A 19,568-nucleotide genomic window follows, 5' to 3' on the forward strand; every position below is an offset into this window, starting at 1 on the left:
GACTCTAGAAAGCGACTCTAGCCTGGTAGTGTGAGGTCTGAGTGGATGGATGAGAGGATTAAGCATGGGAACCCCATTTAATTCCTGTTTTCTACAAACAGTAAATATTGGTTTGTTTTAACCATGACCTCATTTGTTCCCCAACCTCAACCAAGTAGCTCTTAAGTCCCAAACCATGACCGCTCCTGTTTTTAAGCCTACGGTCAGGTTCAGACTGACAGAAGGCCTGTCACATGGAAAAAAGTTAAGACTAGGCCAATCACATGCTTACCCTGTAACATAAACAAAGATTTTGTACTGTTTATATGGCCATTGTTGCAGTGAAAGATGACTTTAGGATTGGAGGGCACAGATAAATGATATCATCCTTTTGATAGAGGCTTTCGATTTAAATTCTTGTATGGGCTGTTTTGGATGGCAGTTTCCTTTTATATTTTTGTATTTTCTTTTCGGGCAAACTTGTCTGAGACTTTCAAATTAATACTTTTCATTCAGTGAGCTTATAGAAGTAATCACACATTGTTAAATCAGCTGTCATAAGGTATATTTTTTACTGTACATTTTACAGACCATGTTCCTATAAAAGTATTGAGGAGGTGGGATCTGGTTGTTCTTGTCTCAACACTTTTTAGTCTCTTATGAGAGGGGAGACATTTAAAAAGGCAGTTAGCTGGGTGGAAGGAGTCCTTTAAGATCTTTAAGCCTTTCTTTTCTTTCCTTTTTTTGTAGTCTGGCCTTGTAGATTTCCTTTAGTGGTGAGAGATCCCACCCTGTAATGTTCTATGCAGTACACACCACCATGTTCAATGTTCTCCCCTCCTTTACATTCACATTTCCAAACCAGACAGCTATTGCAATGACAAGGATGCGCACCACAGCCACACGATAAAAAAGCATCAAGCCTTTTTCAATTGTCTGAAGAGAGCTTTCTTCAGAAGAAGAGTGGTATTGTTGGTATTGTTTTCATTATTTACTCATCACTATGCCAATGGAGGGGTGGGTGAAGTGTTTGAGTCCACAAGGAGTCTCAGGGGTAAACAGTGTTAGAGCAGAATCCAATACAATTGAAGTCAATGGTGAGGCAAAAGAAAAAAAAATACCATGCCTCCTTACTGCTCCTGTGGTGTCATCCAAGTGTCCGCAAGCCCCGACATTCACATTCGACTATAAACAGCGTCATTTACACATTGTTTTAAGCCTAAAAGTCGACTGGCGCATGTTGGAAACGTCGACCCAGTTGCTCGAGGTAAATCCAGTGGGGGAAGTCCTCCTGTGTTCTCACATTGGATTCTGCTGACTTTATACTTGGGGCCAGTTGGAGATAATCCAGAGGCTCTCACTCAGACATTTGCGTTCACACATACACTCCTGGAGAAAGTGCAAGTAGCTTTTGTCTCAGATTTCTTGCAGACAAACTTTGGTACAAGTGTTTATGCACGATTTCATTTACTAAAACAATATCAATTGCTTATCAAAGCTAAACTCATCATGGACCCCGAACTGCCCATCAGCTTGCCTGATTTAGATCTGTACGATGAACCGAACAGATCACATTTCTTCATCCTCTTCCATCTCCTTCCCTCATCCCTATACCCACATCCCCTAATCCTTTTTTCCCTCATCAGACCCATCCTCACCTCCATCCATTCATCTTCCAATCATCAATTCCAATGAAATCCTTTAAACTCCCTATTGTTGTAGTGTGGTTCTTGCTAGTGAAACGTGGGAATGCAGGCACAGTGAGGCACACTTCATTTTTTCTTAAACAACTTAACTAATTTATGAATTCATTTAGTTAACTCCTGATTTCCTCATCTACAGTACCTGGTACTGTACAGAGAGTACCCACACTCACAGTAAATCTCATTTGTCCCTCAGCTTAATGTAGCTGTTCTCATACCTGAGTGGGTTGTAAGCAGCTCCGCCACATTCTCCACACAGCTGGTTTGAAGTCAGAGGACAGGTATTGTACCATATGACTCTTTATGAGGCCATGAGGTAAAACAAACATGAGTTTGTTAGGTGCTGATAGGACTATGCAAACTCAGTGTTACTGTAGGAACAAATGGCTCATAGCCCAACATTGGTCTGCTTCAGACAATAGATTACATATTAAAAGAGCTTTTACCCATCTGGGCTATATTTCATTTACATGTAGACATTTTGTTGTTTAGGGGAAACATTTACATGTCAAGGTCACTTGACTTCTCAGGAAGAGTAGCGTGTACTATTCCGGCTACACTGTAGTTGTAAACTGTCTTCGGTGGCTCTGAAGGAGCTTTATCAGGTCTCATGATGTCACCAATGTTTAACATGCATTACAAACTGGGGGCACAGGGCAAAACCAACCTGTTAGTCTACTTCTCAATACTCACTGGCTTCTTGACTGTAGATGTGAATCTTTAAAAAACACCTCACAAATTTAAAATATTTTTAATTTTATATGTATCAGACTTTGGTCCACTTTGATCCAGACAGTACATAACTGTGGAATACACTCATTTTTATTCATTGGAAACACTTTCATACTTATGTCCGCTCTGACTGTGTGTGAGACCTCATTTTTTTCAGTTATTTACTTATTCATAGTTTGGCATTTCTTTTACATCTTTCTCAGTGGTGTAACACACTATGTGCCCCATTTAATTCCAATAAATATTAAACAGTAGACAATTTATATTTCAGTTGTAATACAAACATATATGTGCCATGAATCTCACAATCACAATTATTACATGTAAAATATTAGTAAAAATGATAAAAGGCTGACATGTTAGATATCTTTAATGTCAACACAACATGTGGAAAACCTTGTCGACCACCACAAATGTTTTAGGGATGATTTGGGGGGTTGGGATCGATCACTGGATTCCTTGAACCAACAAGATAATAAGAAACAGTAGAGTGAGAAAGAGCTGTACACACTTTCATAGACCTGAGAAGAATTGTAACCAACAAAAGGGAAATCACCAGTGTGGGTTTTCTTGATATAGCTGCATAACCTTTAAGAATTATTTTGTGTGCAGCCACTAACTTTTTGTGAATTGATTTGAATATTTAGTGGTGTTATATTTGTTACTTTTAAAATGCAGGTCCAGACAGAAAAAATTTCAAGCAAAGGTCCAGAACATCATAATATTGATCAGTGCAATATATAATGGAATATTAAATGTATCAACGTCTGTGTGCAGTCAACAAGTCATCAAATTAAAGAAAGTATAATGAAATAATATTTAACAGTAGTTATTCTCAGTTTTCGAACTGTATTGGTGGATTACAAATTTTGGGTAAAAAAATAAATGCTATTTTCTCATGTCAACTAAAAATGTTTAAAAAAGTATTAAAAAGTATTAAAAAAATGCTTGATTTTAGAAAATAAATTGAACTATAGATTAGGGTTACCCTTCTCTTCTTTATGTCATTTTCACTTAACATCGTCAAACAATTTTCAACACATCTTAACAACTGAACAGCTTTAACAGCTGCCCCTCTCAACCTTCCTTTCCTCTTGTGGAAAGGGTGTGTGTGTTGGGTTTGTTGTGTAGATTGCGACTGCTGTACAGTGGGACAATCCAGCCATTAGCCAGACTATCAAAGGTTAAATAGTGAGCACTTGAAATAGCAATTGAAACCCCTGAAGTGTGTAATTGTGCTGCTCATCTAGATGAAAGTGACACTTCAAACACTGAGACAATTAGACCACACATTACGTTCGTTCTTTGAATGTGTTTTGGAGGGAATATCGTTCACCTTTGCCAAAATACAAACAACTACAAACCTAAACCAAGAGTCTCTCCAAGTTTGGAACACACCTCCTGACCTTTTCAGAGTTTCTTGTGCATCTGGCTGTGAATAACTATGACCTTTTCAAATATGTTGTCCACATGCTGACTGCTCTGGCCCATGCGGCTCACCGTGCACAAAGGAAAACCACATCTGACTTGGAAATGAGATGCTGTTAGATAACTTGCCGTTTGACTGTAAAATATCTGTTGAAGGGTAAATCCTCACGTTGAAGGATTTTTTCCTACATTTTAGAACCAAGATAACTTTGCAAAGTATTATGTGATTCCAATATAAAGTTGTGTGTGTTCCGGGAGATACTGTAGTGGGAACTCAGGACTGCTTTCGAGTCCTTTGGTACTTTGTTTCTGTCTGTGGACAGATGTTGTCCCTGCAAACCATGTAAGATGCATCATTAGAACTATTAGAAAATGAAGGTGTGTAGTTGAGATGAGGGATGAGTTCAAAGATGGGTGAGTCCAGCCCGTTAGTACTAAATACCCATGTAATAATGAATGACTAATGAATAGTCATGTCATTAAGTAGCAATAACTACTGAGCACTTGTGTAATATTGCAGTTATGAATAATAGGTTATCATGAAATAATAACCCTGCCACAAAAGAAACCAAAGAGGAAGGAAAGTTAAAGTGACAATGGTAGGTTAGCTTGTCCAAAAGGTTGGTCCGCATGTTTTCATGGTTCATCTGTTTAGTTGCTTGATATTGTTTCATTTTTTAGTTGGATTGTTAATTAATTCTTCTCATTCAGGTCTTACTTAAGTGTGGGTGGTGATCCAATTCAATTAAATGCGGTTCAATTTAATTTCTTTGTATAGTGCCAAATCACAACATACATTGTCTCAAGGCGCTGTATGATTCTTAAGGCATGACTTTATTGTGTTGAGAAATGCAACAGTTCCGACAACAAGCAAGCATTTGGTGACAGTGGAGCAAAAAAACAGGAAGAAACTCCCAGAACCATATTTGGTGTGGGCAGTCATCTGCCTCGACCTGTTGGGCTGTTTGAGAAGAATGGGGGAGAGAGAACTGTAATAGTGATGATGCAATACTGACAAAATCATGCCTTTACTTTTCATCTGACTGACTTTTTTCAGGCAAGCAAAGCCCTAACATGTCCACAGTTATGTGGAAAGGTTGGGCTTGGTTTTTATTTGATTACACGGGACTACTTTTATACAAGGAAATACAGCAGTTACACCAGGAACCTCAGAATGACTGTAGCTTAGTCTTAAACTTTAGTCTAATTATGTCTTGAATACTTATTATCGGGGAATTTGATTGCCATCACAGTAGGGGCATGTTTTAACAAAACAACACGTTCTAAGCTCTGCTAAAGCATACAGTCATTTTTTGTCCACAGAAACATATGTCATGGCTAAAAGTTGAGCAGGCAATTTCATGAATGCATTGATTTAGTTAACTTCGCTGGGGTTAGTTATAATGTTGGTTGTAAGATTGATATATATTGCATTTTGCTTTGTTTATTATGTCAGAGATGTAAATATGAAGAGAAAGACATAGCATCCTCTTCAATAAGACTAGAAATATGCCAGCTGAGGCACAGCAGAATGACAGACAGGGTGAGACGGAGAAAGAAAAGGCAGGAGCAGAGAGCGAGAAAGAGGAGTCCCCAGTGAGCACTGGCCCAAGTGGACCTCCAGACTCTCACACATACGCTTAGCTACAGTTCCTTGATATTGTCCATCAGTGTGTTCTATTTAAATACAGATCATGTTGAAAATGCATTATAAAACCTTTGAGTAAATATTTTCACAGTACCTTACTGTCTGACACAAATTATTTTGTAGGTGTTTCTCCAAGACCCTAAACATCACAGCAGACAGACTCAGAGAGCTGGAGAGAGGAGCCCTCCCAGGCCTGGATCATCCATTATGTAGAATGGGAAAAATAGTTCAACTTAATTAAACAGACACTCAAAATCAAGACATGATGGGCCAATCCAGCCAAGATTGAAACTCATTCCCAGGACGCTCCAGGGCGACAGGCGGAGAAACTTTCAAGCCTCCTGGTACAATATTCACTCGTGGCTGGAGTACTCACAGACTCAGGACTCTGCATACTGTTATGCATGCAGGCAGTACGCTAACTAAAGAGCACAGTAAGCAGATACAAGAAAACCGTGCCTATATAAAAACTGTAGCTAAAGTCTTGCTGTTAACTGCAACCCAAAATATTTCACAGAGAGGTCATAGGGAAACAAGCGATGCAGACAACAGGGGAAACTTCTTGACTATATTGGGGGCGATTGGTAATCACCACCATCAGTTGTTAAAAGGGCCTCGCAATGCAAAATACAAGAGCATCATAAACTAGGTCAAGGAAAGTGAGATCTTTTCACTAATGGCAGATGAAACGAAAGACACAAAAAAAGAAAAGAACAGATGTCTTCAGTGCTTAGGTATCATTATAGAGGAGCTGTAAAAGAAAGCTTCTTGCACTTTGAATCTGCAGACCACCTCGATGCTGCAGGACCAACAAAACAAATTATCCAGATACTTGAGGCCTGGAGTACAAAAGTAACCTGGTTGGGCAACAAACAGAAATAAATGTATGCCGGAGCACGCAGAGAGCTTCAAGGATTGAGTGAAACAAGGTTGGCTTGTCGGCATATTGCTTGTCGTACCTTACTTGATAGACTTCCTACTATTATTCGTGTCCTTGAGGAGGTAGCTCCAGAAAACGGTGGAGATAGAAGTATTGATGCACAGGGCCTGTTCCCTAAAATGGACCTTCAGTACATTGGCCTTTTGGTGACATGCACAAAGGGTTTTTGTGATGCAAGATGTCTGTCTGACTTTCTACAGTCTCCCTCTCTCATGTTCAGCTGTGGATCTAGTTGAAGCCCTTGTGCAAATGTTTTCAAGATTACAGGGATGAATCCTACTTTGAGGGACTCTGAAAAGAAGTCTTAAATACTGCTGAAAAATGCAATGTTGAGACAGAGCCTGCTCCAAAAAGAAAGACAAAACAGAGCAGAAGGCTGTCCTCAATAGTTGAGCGTTTTGAGCAGACCAAGGACACTTTTCGTGCTAGCATAATTCTACCCTGTGCTTGATAACATGCTCAGTGAGTTAAATAGACAATTCTCAAAACCAAATTATGAAATATTGATGGGGATCCAAGCCTTAAATCCTGCAAGTGCTACATTTTGTCAAGAGGAGTCGTTTTTTTCATTTGCTTCTATTTATAAATGCAACTAAGATGAACTCAGACATGAGCTATGCCAAATGAAAAGACTCATACTAACATCTGGCATACATAAGCCCTCTAACAACTCACTAAAAGAATTTAACATTTTAAAGAGGTATTCCATGAGCTCTTCTGATTATGCAAAATTGCTATTGTCATACCTGTGAGTACTGCCTCCTGTGAATGCAGCTTTTCCACACTCAAGCTTGTTAAAACGTATTTGAGATCCACCATGGGTGATGATAGACTGAGCAATCTAGGTGTTTTAAGTGTGGAGTCTCGTCGAGCTTAGTCCCTGGACTTGGTTGATTTCGTAAATCACTTTGTAGCAAACCATAACAATCGCAAAATACAGCTGTTCTAAGCTGAATGTGTGTATTTTGTATTCTTTGAGGTTTGATTTACCTTCAAATGTTTTTGCGTCTTTTTGGTGCTATGTTAATCTTGATTATTTTATTATCATCACACAGCTGAAATGTAGTGCAACCCCTCAGTGGCAGTCCATAAGTACACTATAAATTGGTTGGATAAAGACCAGAGCTAATTGGTGGAACTCTGAGATAGCTGGAAACTGTGCCTGTGACTAAGGGGCACGTGCAAGAAAATGGAACATTTGCTAAGCTGGGTCAACACTCAATTTCTTCATAGTGGGGCAACGTAGGATAGTTGTGAGTTGTTAGATGAGCATTAACCAGTGTTATCAAAGAAAATCCAACAACTCCAACCCGGGATAATAACCCAGGGAAAATGTATTTCCTCAGACCAATACTTATAACCATAAGGCATTCAGGTCAATGATACTGAAAGGCAGAAGATGTGGTTCCATCCCAAAATAATACTTTATTAATAATGACAACAATGTAAACTATTAATGGAGCTGCCACACACCATGCAGACATATAGGTGGGGGGGAATGATCCAGCGCTGAGGCTTACCAGTGGAGAGTTGGGCTAGCGAGGCAGGAGAGGGATCCCAGGGAGAGTCACCTCGATCACACGTGCATCCACACGTCCTAACACACATGCAATTGTGAAAACCCGTGGGTGTAAGGCACAGCACACAGGAAGGAGACACCGCCACCCAAAGACACCAGCCGCCACCACCTCTCAACTCCTGCAAAATACGGAAGACATACACGCTGCGTCAGAAACTAATTCAATAAAGACACCAAAGCAATATCAATTTATATTGGGTAAAAAATATAATCTAATCAACAAATTAGCAACCAAAACAACCTAAGTTACACAATTAATCATAATAAAATGAAATTTGCAATTTTAGACAAAACAACCAAAATAAGCTACCAAAGAAACAATATTATTTGCATAGAGTAAGCAGCCATTGACAGGCAATGTAACACCATCAAAATAAAGTAAAGTATAAATAACTAAACAGTAGATTATCTGTTATAATCTACTGTGATTATCTGTGGCTGCAGATTAAATGCAATAAAAAAATAAACAGGAAATAATATAGACCCACATAGATTAGGCGACCTTGTAGTTGTGAGTTTAAACAAAATACACACAAAAAACCAATGCAAAATAAAATAACTTTGGTAGCCACGTTTGCAACCCAAATCAAAACAAATGAATACATGAAATAAACACCTCACACAGGAGCAGCTAGTGAGATGATCCACCACGAGAGTAACAAAGGAGAGAAACAAAAGGCAATATGTCAAAGCCCACTCGTATTCACGTTTTAAAAAGGCTCACGCTCAAAATGGCAAACGCACTCTGATGTGACACTGTAGGAAAACTAAGGCAAATCAGCAAAGTAAATCTAAGTAAAGGAAAATAAAACAAAGTAAGGCAAAACAGCGTAAAGCAAAGTAGAGTAAAGCAAAGCAGCGGTGCTCTTGCAGCGTGTGTGAGCCGACGCAGCTTCCCAGTGAAGCTGCCAAACACCTACCAGGGCTCACAATCCCTAGGATCATGGACCTGAAGTTAAATACAAAAATGATGTTTGAAACACAGTAAAACTGATACCACAGCAGGCTAAATACCAATTAGTCAGTACTGTCCCTTAGTTCAGGGGAGGGAGGAGGAGAGCAGTTCTATGGTGGCAGCTGTACTAGCACCCATTTAATATACAGTCTGATAAGTAATCACGGGGCAAAGGAAGGGTGAACTCACCATCAGCGTCTTGGGGATCACTTCTGGTGAGGGGGGATCCACCTTAAACACCCACAAAGTCTGAGGCTACAATGAGGAAAGATCCGTTACAAACCTTTCAGCCACCGCTGTCATACCTAAGACAGTGCCGGAAGTTGAACAGTCCGGAAAAGGTCAGGGGAGAGCTCAGAAGACAGCTACTACTATTTATAGTGTCCCAATACTTGTGATTGGCTGATAAAGCCAAGTAAACCATATTTCTAATTAATATTTGTGAACTGGAGGAAATGGAACTGTGTCAATTTTCTCCTTTTAACAATTGTATTTTGCGGTTTGTGACAAAAAGGGTCTACGGAAACATAACTGTAGATGTACATACACAAAGTGATTCTTTTTCTACATTTTCATGCTCATTGCAGTTTATGTTCACTATGTTGACCATCTCAGTTCAGCATATTAGCATGTTATAACTTGCCAATTAGCGCCTAATGGCAAGTACAGCCAGGGTTGACAGCGATATCAATAGTTTTGCAAATATTTAATCATAAACTAAGAACCATAAAAAATTTTTTCAAAATTTGAGTTATCACAGTAAATCCTGAGGGGCACACGGCGAGAGTGGCAAAAAACACCCTGAAGTGTGTGTCTGGAGACAGTTTCTGATGGCATGACTGCATTTGTTCAAGCACATGGGCATAACAATACACACAACTTTATAATACCCAGTAAACTACCCTGGACTACCTCCCTATTCTTTCTTAAGAAGGACTTGTTTAAAAACTACATGAGTGTTATTTCTGGTACATCAGTCAGTAAAAGTTTAGAGATGTGGGAAGCACTGCAATTTTAATCAGGCAGTTTCACCATCTGAAGAACAGTACAGTACTTTGTTGAATTTCCGGTCCACTGCTCCCAACACTGAACTGTACTATCATGGTTTGCCCCTCATGAAGCAACATCTAAAGCTGCTGCCAGGCCTTTCAGTGGAGCAAATGGTGAACAGTGCTATTTATTTTTGTCTGTAATATTTCTTTCATTCTTTCTTGTCTCGGTAACGAAGCAAAAATACCTCACGACCCCTTGCTTGGCATCATGACAGAGAACACTGGCATTGGCACCCGTTTTGAAAAAAATAGATTTCAGATTTTTCCTGATCCAGTTTTTGTCTTAGCTAGATCCCCTTTACAGGAACTGTGCATGTGTGACTTCTTGACTTTCCTGCGATGAACTCACCACATACACCAGTCTCTGTGACATGCTGCCGGCCAACTGTATCCTCCAGTCTTGGCAGCTGCAGTATGAACGCCAGTGTGGCTTATGGGAAAAGCCGGTTCTCTAACCCTTTGTGGAGACTTGCTTTTCAGCAGGGTGTTGGTTTTCAGCCTCTTTCAGCTCAGTCATGGGGGATTTACCAGCGCTGAAACCCAGCACCTTACCTGGAATAAAGACCTGAGAGAATGAAATCAATCCAACCTCCTGGGAAAGTGGGTAGCTGCTGGTGTTGCTGCTGTGTGTCGGTGTACATGCATTTATTCAAATGTTGGCTGAAATAATAAGAAACTATATGATATAAAACTGAAACTTTTCTGTCCCTTATGGAGCATGAAAGAAACTTAATTTCACAACAATCTTTACATTAGATTGTGATAGGTCTTGAGTGCAAATGATAATTTTGACTACATGATAGCACTCGAGAGGCTAGGGGTAGCTAAAAGTGGATTTTAGGGGATTTGTGTTGGGATTTATCCTCTTTTGACCACCCATGATTATCCACAACACAGTTAATTGTAATCTAACCCATTTTTCTCTTCTGTAGGGTGGACTGTATTTAGAAAATGCTGCAAGTCAGTAAATCTACTCTACTAAATTGATCAATAAATCCATGTATAGCACATATTCACAAATGTCACAAATTTGTCTCATAGGGCTTAACAAGGTTTTACATCCTCTGTCCTTAACCCTCAACAAGAGTAAGGAAAAAATACCCCAAAAAAACTATTAACAGGTAGACTCCTCAGAGAGAGCCTCATGTGAGGGATCCCTCTCCCAGGATGAACAGAAGTGCAATAGATAAAGCATGTAGCTGAACACATCAACAAAATATTGATTAGAAGAAGAAGATTTTAACATAATGGAAAGGTATGTCAATGTTTTACTAATTTACTAACATTTAGACCTTTCAATTGTATGCTTAAACTGCAGAAAACTCATACAAAATTTAAGTGTATTTAAATCACCAAGCAAGCCTAGCACGTTGAAGAAAAAGATAAACATTAGTTTTTGAACCAAATATTGTCATAAACTACAGTGATTAGACATAATTTCTTCCTTTCAGCAGCACGTGTTTTGTTGTCTTGGCTACCACCTACATTGTCATGAAACTTCTAAATGCTAAGTGCACTGAATGGATCCTATTGTGTATTTATTGTGTTTTCAGGATTCAGATAGGTGGGGAATGTGGAAGAAAGGGCCATTGTGTTAGTTTTGCCTTTGACTGCTGGCCTGAGACATTTGCCTACTGGCAGACACACTACATGTGTACATGCTAAATGCTATAAGCATACAAATCAATGTACTTGCTTCCTTAGCTCATAATAGATGTGATAGCATATAGAGCTCTTACAAAAGAGAGATAATAGCCCTTGTGTGGTTGTGTCTCTACATGTCTCCCTCTCTCACTCAGAGAGGAAAGCAGCTAGTACCACAGAGGGGAGTGTGTAAGGTAGTCAAAACAACACTCTGTAGTCTAAGCCTCAAGATGAAACACACTTTACAAAGAGCTGAAGAAGACTGACTCCCCAGCTTTCATTGTGGCCGTTAGATTTCAGTCCTGAGAGTCACCAAGACCTAATGTGAAAGCTCTCTCTTTCTCTCTCAGTCAGTGTAGTCAGGATTGGTGTTGGGAAATGAAGGTTGAATGCACGACTGAGCTTGTATCTGACTCGCTGCACTTAGCAACAGAAAGGGTGTTACCTACAGTTTAATGTTACTGCTTTCAGGAACAGCTTTTGTTCCATTACAGTCATACACTTAATAATAGTCTTGCTCAACATGTGGTGCTGGTGTAGGTATCTGTATACAACACAAATTACAGATTTGTTAGACCACATAGAACTAGTGTATTGACTGAAGCAAAAAGCACAGAATAATGATGGGATGGGAAAAATGTTTAAATGTCTTAATAAATCATGTATTAGCCGAAAATCACAAAATGTTTGTCTCAAGCCCACTGGTTCCTACTGGTTCCCACTGAAGGTATGGATCTTTAAAATGATCAAATACTAAAATGACCACCTCCACCAACCAGTCAAGTGGCCTACATCCATGTCTGTCCAGAAGCAAATAATATAGGCAGTGAAGACATTGATTGAATTCAACGAAATGTATTATGTGTAAAAGGTCAAAAACGTGTGTTGCGAGGTCACAGTGACCTTTTACCACCATTAACTGACTAACTGCCAAATTTGAGGACATTCCCTGAAGGTGTTCCTGAGATATTGCATATTTAGTGGGACATACAGACAAACGGTGCATATGATGTGGGCGCATAAAGAAAGGCACAGCAAAGTTCTGTTTATTTTTTGTCATATACCTTATGTGTGAATGAAACTTGGTATGCGACAATGTTCACATTAATGTTTGCTACCAACAGTGTGTAAAACCTTTTGAAATGTCCTGGTCCTCAGAGAAATGCCATCATTGTATGTGGGTTGGTTCCCTCAAACACTCATATAAACAGATATGTACAGTTCTGATGGTACCAATCCTCATACTGCTCCTGAGTCTCTGTTTCTTCACATTACTTCACTTGGTGTGGCTTGTGCAGGGAAAGTCACCATGTGTACATGTCAGGACAAGTCAAAGAGAAGTGGACTGACTAGATCCTTGTCACACATCACCACTACGAGGCTTTCATGGACACTATCTCGACTCGGGCTTATCTTTTGTTTTGATGGCAGCATATGGAAACTGTATCACTTCCAGAAAAACAAAATTTAAAGAAATTCTGATTAATAATGAGTAAAGTCTTCATCTTACAAATGAAAGCTTAATTCATAACCAGAAAACTAAACTATGCTAATTTCGTCTCACTTTATACAGCTGCGGTCAGCTAATGGTAGCAAACATCAGATAGATGTAGCTGTTTTACTAACATTACTGAATCAGTCACCTTTCATGACATTAATCTCACACTAAACGTGCTGAAGTTGTTTTTTTGGCCACTTAGGAGCAGTGGAGCAAGCAAATGGACTGATATATTGTTACCCTTGAATATGATGATGGGAAGAGAACGTTATGTTTTCCCCCATCTGTTTCTTTGTTGGTTGGTTTATATGTTTATATAAACAAGAATTACGCACAAAATACTGGCCAGAGGACCACGGAACTTGGTGGAAGGATGCAGCATGGCTAAGGGAATAAGCCATTAAGTTTTGGTGTCATTCAAATAAAGGGGCAGATTCAGGATCGTTGCAAGATTTCCCAGGGAATAATAAACTGATTAAAAATGTTTTTGGGGACTGATATATATATATATTATTTGGTGCAGCTAGAATTCATTTAAAAGGACTACTGGGCATTGGTGGAGGTATGTTCTCTACTTTGTTTCCACCTCCAATATTCAATATTCCTTATTGTTTGGCATCCACCAACTGTGGAAAATGTCAAATTTATAAGCGTTAATTCTCTGCAGCTACTTTTTGCTGTTGGACAAGTAAGCACGGGGGGGGGGGGGGTTCCGAGCTTTTTTGCTAAGACAAAGATGCTGCCTAAAGAAAAAAAGAAGGTTGTCAGGTCGTAACTGCTCAGTTGGTGCTAATTCTCTGTTACCCCTTACCCCCATCATCGAATAGGTTCCAAAGTGGTTAATGCGCCTAATTTGGAATAATTCAAAACAATTCAACCACAACTAAAATGCTTTAGAACCACAAAAATTGTCCCCAAAAAAACTAAGAGGCTTTCAAGTGCGAACCATTGGGAATTGTTTAATATTCATACATACAGGTTACACAGGTTGGGGGTCTACTGGTTGATGAAACACTGTTAATTAAGAACTGGTGGAAACATGGAGTGATTCACTCAATCACTCACCTGAACACAAGAACCAGCTAAATTGAGTTGATCATCGCAAGTGACACCCTATGACCCATTGTTATTAATTATGTAATGGTGCAGCTCCATTGTGACAGTCACATTGTCCCAAATAAAAGTTGACTAAACTCCCAGTGTTAATAATTAACTTGGATCTTTTAATGAATGACACACGTCAACATTAGGAAGGTCCTAATCATGAGTTCTGAGTAATATCTATGTCACTCTACCCTGTTATCTACAAAATACAATATGTAATGTAACTTGTAAGAACAAAATGTGATAACCTATTTTATTTTTGGTTGTCAACAAAGGCACCAGGCATGTGTTAAACTGTGTCGCAATATTAGTTAAAGAGAATCAGGGGTACGCTGAAGAGCCTGTGGTCCCAACAACACTGAGTGAGTGTAGCTCATTCATGAATCACTCTCACAAATTTGAAAACAAAGGTTTTATTTAATGTTTCATGTAAGGTATTACACTCAGTTGTTTGCAACCTGGTAGTTTTCCTATGTATCTTTTCTCCCATAGAGGTTTGGATTTCCACTGCAATCTTTTCCAAACAGGAGCAAACATGTTGCAGAAATTGTGTGTTTTGTGTTCAGGCAGCAATTCCCTGTATCCAAAACAACTTTCTCCCAAGATAGACAAATAAAGTAACCTTGAACCTGCTTCAGATTGTACTTCACTTCACTTCCCTTCATGAAGTCAACAAAAACATTAACCTTAATTTAATGCCATTCCAAAATCCCTCTGCTAGAGTTGAATGAATGAAAGGACGACAAACATCCGTCAGCATGTGGGTGTTGGAATTACTACTTAACATTCCAGCTATTGACACACACACACACACACACACACACACACACACACACACACACACACACACACACACACACACACACACACACACACACACACACACACACACACACACACACACACACACACACACACACACACACACACACACACTCCTGTGTCCAGGTGGAGTGTGTATATGCATGTTTGATGGTAACCGGAACGTGCCCAGACCTGCAGCTCAGGCAATCTGACCGCCAACCTTTCAAAAACAGTTCTCAACACGTCCACCAGCCAGTCAGCCAGCCCACCTCGTCTAGCAAACCATGAATGACTCCCCCACCACACATTACTCATGCACAGATTTTTCAGTCCTTAGCTGGGCGGCGGATCATAGGCTCCACAACATTAAAGCTTTCAACTTTAAAAGCTGATTTGAAGGAGTCTTTCCATCTGAGCTGAGGTTTATCCGGTCTTTACGTGAGTGGGTTTCTGTGAAGAGGGATGTGTGGCGGAAGGCAGCAAGGTAGGTAAACAAAGGAAGTTTAGGTAGGAGAGGTGAAGTGAGTCTGAGGTGCGTTCTAACAAGCCGGCAGCTGTCACGTTGCTTTGTATGCACACTGAAGTTTTGTCTCACACGAGGGTAGATTTGTGTGTTGAAATCCTTTAAAGGTACTTAGCAGTTTCAATCTTCCGTTTCAATCCAACACCAGTTTTACACATCTTCACATTCAGTCTTTTCTTTCTCTGTGTATAGTTTCGTTTCAGGTTGCCATTGTCTTGAGGTCTATTTCTTACATAGCTATTTGAATCATTATGTTGGGACATCAAACTATAACAACACTAATGGAATCTGAGGTCAGATGAAATGTGAGAGCGCCCAAAAGTCACTGGGTGTGACCTATAATGACCCCAGGCATCCTTCAGTAAACAGAGCTGGTCATGTGCGTAATCTTAATGGGGAAGACACAACAATCTGTAAACTGATATTTCTTGATATCTGTAATTAGCTGTTTGTTAATAGATCCTGGTGCTATTTCTGATTGGTCTTGGTCTTCATTGCCATTAATTACATTCCCTCCTGTCGCAGCTTTCAGGCATGTCCTGAACTCCAGAGAACCTCTGGACTCTATGTGTGAGTGTACGAGTGATCGTGAAAGTCTGCAGAATGTGTTCTTGAGGGCTTTTGTCAACTCTCACTCAATAATTTCATGCTGAGATTCCAAATGTTGCCACATCCCACTTGTTGAGCCTTTTAAATGTTAACTCTTTTCAAATATTTCAATGGAAGGCCTGCGCTGTGAGCAGACAACGTGTTGTAGTAAAACCCATTTCACAGTGGACAACAAACCCACCAACAAACACAAAACATATTACTTTTGTTTTCATTGGAAAAAGGCTATACTCTCGACTCTTGCTCACACACACTCACATGGAGGCACCAACACTGACAGGAGCATCACCTACAGATGAAATGTGACAGATCCATTTTATCAGAGTGTGTGGTGGCTACCAGCTCACTGTCAGTCCTGTTGTGTGTAGCTGGCCCCCTCTGTTACGGCTCACAGAAAAGTAATAATCACATTTTATCAGATAGTCGAATTGAAGACACTCGGCTCTGCTCATCCATGCATGGTGCATGAATATAGAAGGGGAATAAAATGTCTTTAATTTCACCTTAAAACCAGGTTGAAAACTTCTGCTTTTAACTAAACAATTTTACAATGTCATAACATCTTTTTATCAAAATTCTTATTTTATTCTATTATTCTACACAGGCATGTTTACTAATGTCCAAGTACAGCACTTCGAATCTAGCACTGTGTATGAAATGTGCTTTAGAAATAAAATTACCTTGCCATGGTTTATATAAGCGCCTGAAGTCTATTCTTCTAATCTCTAACAGTAAAATACAAACCAACAAAAATTCTTAATTCATTTAAAGGTTCAGTGTGTAGAATTTAGTGACATCTACTGGTGGAGTTGCATGTTGCAGCTGAATATCCCTCACCTCACTCTCCCCCTCTAAACATGAAAGAGAACCTGTGGTAGCCTGCAGTTGTTATAAGAACTCAAAAGGTGTTTAGTTTGTGCAGTTTGAGTTACTGTAAAAAACATGGCGGCCTCCGTAAAGAGGACCCGCTCCAGATGTAAATATAAAGTATTTAAATATAAAGGACTCATTCTAGAGTAAAGAAAACAACAATTTGTACAATTTAGATGAAACACTAGTAAAAACATATAGGATTATTTTATATTCAATTTCTGCCTATAGATCCCTTTCACATAAATCTTACACACTGAACCTTTAAGCTGACACTTTGACTGAAATATGTACATGCTGCAGTACTGTATTGTATTTGTGCACCATCTCCTCCTATCTCATATTTGTCTTATGTGTCTTCCATATTCCCCACTCCCCTCATCTTTGTCTCTCTTCTCCTCGTAGGTGACTGTAGCATCTTGGGCTATATGGGATTATGGTTTGGACCAGGAGGACCATAAAGTTTTGGTTCGAGGACACTGACATATGTCAGTCATCATAAACCTCTCTTCACAGAGACTAGAAGACCACAAGTCCCTGTAGCTTCTCAAATGGACCTTTGATGATTTCGTCAAGCATCCTTTTTGGAATGTGTCAAGAGTTTTAATCAAATACTTCTTTAAATCACTTTCGAAAACTGTCTTGGACTGAAGTATTTTTAACTGTTGCTTTGCGAATATTTGACATGGGATTGGACAGTTTGACAACTTTAGAGAGCAGTTACTGAGTTCCAGACTCCCCATGTTTCATGATACCTGCACCTTTCCTCTACCACTGAACATCATTGTGAGGAGGCTGCCTTTGCTCCTTCATCCCATCTTTACTGTCTTTTACTGAGTATTTTTTGACAGTGAGGTACAACATTTCTTGAGCTCCACCTTTGGTTTTTATTATTGGATCATATCACACTTTCTAAATGGACGGTCTCGGGAGCTACTTCTGAAAATTTGATAACGGTGGGAACCCCTGGCACTTTACACTTGCCCGTCATACATCAGCAGTCATGGAGTCTGTGGCAGCTAGAATGGCCATGGTGACGGACTCCCCCAACCTGTCATTGAGGTCGAGGACTACTGTGACGACAGACCGTGACTCTTTTGTGAGCACTGCCAGTCTTCCCTGCTGCCACTTCCTGTCGGCCAACGTCATCAATGTTGGTAAGTGTTTACTTCTTCTACTTGAAAGTTACCTGTACATGGTGATGAAGTGCTTGTTTCAGTGATGAACAGTGACAATGTGCCAGGAATCTGCCTGTAAGTGTTAATGTTGGAGGTTTCAGCTTGTGATGAGTTGTCTCTGCTGCCTCATGGTGTGCAGAACTGTTTAACTTCATGCATATTGCTGCTTTTCTGGAGCTTTGACTGGGTTTATGTCAATAACTGAGGATGGTGGAAGAATTCATTATCTGAGTAGTTAACGTGAGACAAACTGGCAAAGATTTCTTGTGTCAAATATGAAGGAAGACCTCTTGATGTGGTATTGCTGTCTGGGGTCGGATGCAAATACACATGGATGTTATAGAGGTCATGGACTGAAGGCTGACTAGTACAGGAGGAGCTGATTGTGTGTAAAATGTTGGAATGTTAATGTACCCAAGTCTCGTCGGAGAGACTGAATTTCAGTTGCCAGAGTTGTTTTATGGCTACAGAGGAATTTCATGTTCAAAATGGGGAGATTCATTCACCTGTTCAAGACACATGCAGCATGAAATCATTGCTGCTAGTGTGTTGTGCTTCCTTGACAAGTTAGCAACCATTTTTTAACATGGGCCCAAATTTCAGCCCCTAAGTTTTCCTGTTTTCACTGCGAAAACCTCCCAAACAAAACATCATATGTCAAACTTTATTCAACTTATTCGGTAAAAATTATTGAGGATGAGCATTTTCAGTATTTTTAGCTTATAACCTCTTTAATCTATAATCTTTTTAAATTTGGACATATAATAAAATGTCATGCTGCCTTGGATGCTATAGCAGTTCCTATTTACACTGCTGCCAGGTATCACCTGGATTACTCTGATACTGGAGAAGTCAGAATAGATTTCTAGTTTATTCTAATTCTAAAGTTATATATAGATGAATATCATTGCTTGACACTGAAGAAGAGCTTTTATGTTTTGTTACGGCCACAAACAGAAAATGTAAAATCTGGCTCAACCTTGTAGCCACAACATAAAATGAAGACGCCAACCGAGTACTGAGTTCCAACAGAAGATACAGTTTATTTACAAAATGGAAAATAAACTAGTCATCAAGGTTTACCAAACTATGGGAGCCTGGAGGTCTGGCCAAAAATAACAAAAAGATGAGAGGTTAGTGTGGGCCAGCCCACAGGGACCGTAGGACCAAGAACTTCCTCTCCTAAACTAAACACAACGGTAAAACTAAACTAGAAATAAAGCCCGAAAACTAGGCTACCAGACCTACAGCCTCAAACAGAAAGAAACAGAAACCACACTATCGAACATGCTGCTGCTGCTACTCCTGGGAGAGAGTGAGCC

At 39.7% G+C, this 19,568-nt stretch overlaps 1 protein-coding gene across 1 annotated transcript in view; it reads left to right on the forward strand.

The window, feature by feature from the left end:
• Window positions 1-17,801: 17,801 nt before the first annotated feature.
• plch2a (phospholipase C, eta 2a) overlaps window positions 17,802-19,568 on the forward strand; it is a 186,462-nt gene continuing 184,695 nt past the window's right edge. The window contains 1 exon segment of the mRNA XM_034591387.1: window positions 17,802-18,225. Coding sequence (XP_034447278.1) covers window positions 18,072-18,225 — 154 coding nt within the window. The 5' untranslated portion in view covers window positions 17,802-18,071.

This window comes from Hippoglossus hippoglossus, chromosome 7 (genome assembly GCF_009819705.1).
Source record: "Hippoglossus hippoglossus isolate fHipHip1 chromosome 7, fHipHip1.pri, whole genome shotgun sequence".
NCBI lineage: Eukaryota > Metazoa > Chordata > Actinopteri > Pleuronectiformes > Pleuronectidae > Hippoglossus > Hippoglossus hippoglossus.